Below are 2249 nucleotides of genomic sequence, written 5' to 3'. Positions count from 1 at the left end.
ATCCTGGCTAACATGGTGAAACCCCGTCTCTACTAAAAAAGTACAAAAATCTAGCCGGGTGAGGTGGCGGCCGCCTGAAGTCCCAGCTACTACGGAGGCTGAGGCAGGAGAATGGCGTGAACCCGGGAGGCGGAGCTTGCAGTGAGCTGAGATCCGGCCACTGCACTCCAGCCCCGGCGATAGAGCGAGACTCCGTCCCAAAAAAAAAAAAAAAAAATTATATAAAATACATGTTCACTGCAAACTTTTTTTGGAACAATACATAAAGGTATAAAGAAAGAAAGTAAAAATCACTTGAAACCTCACTACTGTACATGAATAATTATTAATAGCTTGGCAATCATCATTTCATACATCTCATATATATATACACACACATATGCATGTCATTACATTTTCTACTTGTAATTTGTATATAGGAGAGCTGCTGCTTCTTATATATTAGCATCATAACAGGTACGTTATTGAATTCTTATTGTTTCCAATTTTTCTACTGGATTCTCTTGGGTTCTCTAGGCATATAATTGCATCATATAAAAACAAAGACAACTACTACCCCTTTTCACATTTTTATACTCTTTTAATTAATCTTGTTAATTTGGACTGGTTAAGATTTCCAGAATGATATTAAATAATAGTGGTGATACTTGTCTTATTCTTGACTTTACTGGAAATAGAAAACTTATAATTGCTAGACTGATTCTGTCTTAGGCAGTAGTTTTCCTTCACAGGAAAAGGGCATGTAGAGAACATTCCTCAAGTTGATTTTATATACCATCGAGAGTAGCACAGTCTTGGTTAATTCAGAAGTTTATTTATGTAAACATGTCTAACTTATTATTTCATCTTTATCACATGCAATAATAAAAGGGTATACCAACCTCTCCTGCTGACAACTTCTCTCTCACATTTTTCCAATAAATATCTTTATTTTCAGTGTTAGTGAAAAAAAGTAGCCACTCTGCAAAGTCTTCTTTTCTCATGAAACTCAAACCTTTAGAAAACTGAAGGAATTCCATTTCTTGAATCTCTGTTTGTAAATTTTCCATAAATCTAAATGTTAAAATACGAAATTAGTAAAGTAACTAGTGGCATTCAACCTTAAATATTGTAAATGGGTCTGCAAAGTACCTTCACTATTACCTACTGAGTGAAGGTCTCCTGATAGTGAGCAGGATGAAGCACTAGTGCTGTGCAAGGATTGTGGGGAGAGGGAGGATGCAGAGAAACTGATTAAGTCCAACACTGGCTTCCATCAGTAACTCACTATACTCAATTTGTTTGTTTAAGTCATACCTGACAACCTACATTTTGATAAACCTAAAGACTTAAAAAAATATGTAAAATGTTGCTTTGATACATCCAGAGAAAATACTATTCCATGGAAACTAGTTTTTTTCCAATACAGAAAAATTATCAATAATCAGATAAATTTAAAATTGAGGTGGGACACTGCTTTTAGAATGTTAATCATAATTACTACTTCCTAATATTTTCTTTTTTTTTCTTTTTTTTTTTGTTGAGACCGAGTCTTGCTCTGTCGCCCAGGCTGGAGTGCAGTGGTCGGATCTCAGCTCACTGCAAGCTCCGCCTCCCGGGTTCACGCCATTCTCCTGCCTCAGCCTCCCCAGTAGCTGGGACTACAGGCGCCCGCCACCTCGCCCGGCTAGTTTTTTGTATTTTTTTTAGTAGAGACGGGGTTTCACCATGTTAGCCAGGATGGTCTCGATCTCCTGACCTCGTGATCCGCCCGTCTCGGCCTCCCAAAGTGCTGGGATTACAGGCTTGAGCCACCACGCCCGGCCTAATATTTTTCAAATACCAAAGTTAATCAGTGTAATCAATGGCTTGGCATCAAAAGCTTACTCTATCTAAAACACAATCCTTTTGACAATACATGTCAATATGACTCAACATTCCTTTCTTATAAAAACAACATGGCACTTTGATCAAACTGTCATCAATGGCTTCCCAGGAAAGGAACAAGTTGAAAAGATATCAGATTAAAATATATCTTCTTTAAACAAGAACCCAGAAATGTTGCACTTTATTTATAACCTAAATCATGTGAAAAGTATTATCATCTCCACAAATTTTAATATGTTGCAGATCCCTTTATTCACTTTTCCACATGTTAAAAGATTGGTACTGTCATGTCAAATTCAAATGAAAATATACATTGGTTGATAGAAGAGGGACATTCCAGTTCAGTGGGAGAAAAATTATCACTTAAAAAATTACTTGCGGGC

The 2249-nt window shown here is 36.9% G+C and overlaps 1 protein-coding gene across 2 annotated transcripts in view; it reads right to left on the bottom strand.

Annotated features, from left to right (window-relative positions):
• MICU2 (mitochondrial calcium uptake 2) overlaps window positions 1–2249 on the bottom strand; it is a 120777-nt gene that overhangs the window by 11344 nt on the left and 107184 nt on the right. For both annotated transcript variants that reach the window (XM_017886323.1, XM_017886313.1), the window contains one exon: window positions 882–1053. In XM_017886323.1, coding sequence (XP_017741812.1) covers window positions 882–1053 — 172 coding nt within the window. The remainder of the gene's footprint in view (window positions 1–881; window positions 1054–2249) is intronic.

Source organism: Rhinopithecus bieti, unplaced genomic scaffold, assembly GCF_001698545.2.
Source record: "Rhinopithecus bieti isolate Rb0 unplaced genomic scaffold, ASM169854v2 scaffold_1014, whole genome shotgun sequence".
In the NCBI taxonomy this organism is placed as follows: domain Eukaryota; kingdom Metazoa; phylum Chordata; class Mammalia; order Primates; family Cercopithecidae; genus Rhinopithecus; species Rhinopithecus bieti.
Note: the sequence above shows the minus strand (reverse complement) of the source record. Positions and strands in the feature narration are given on the sequence as shown.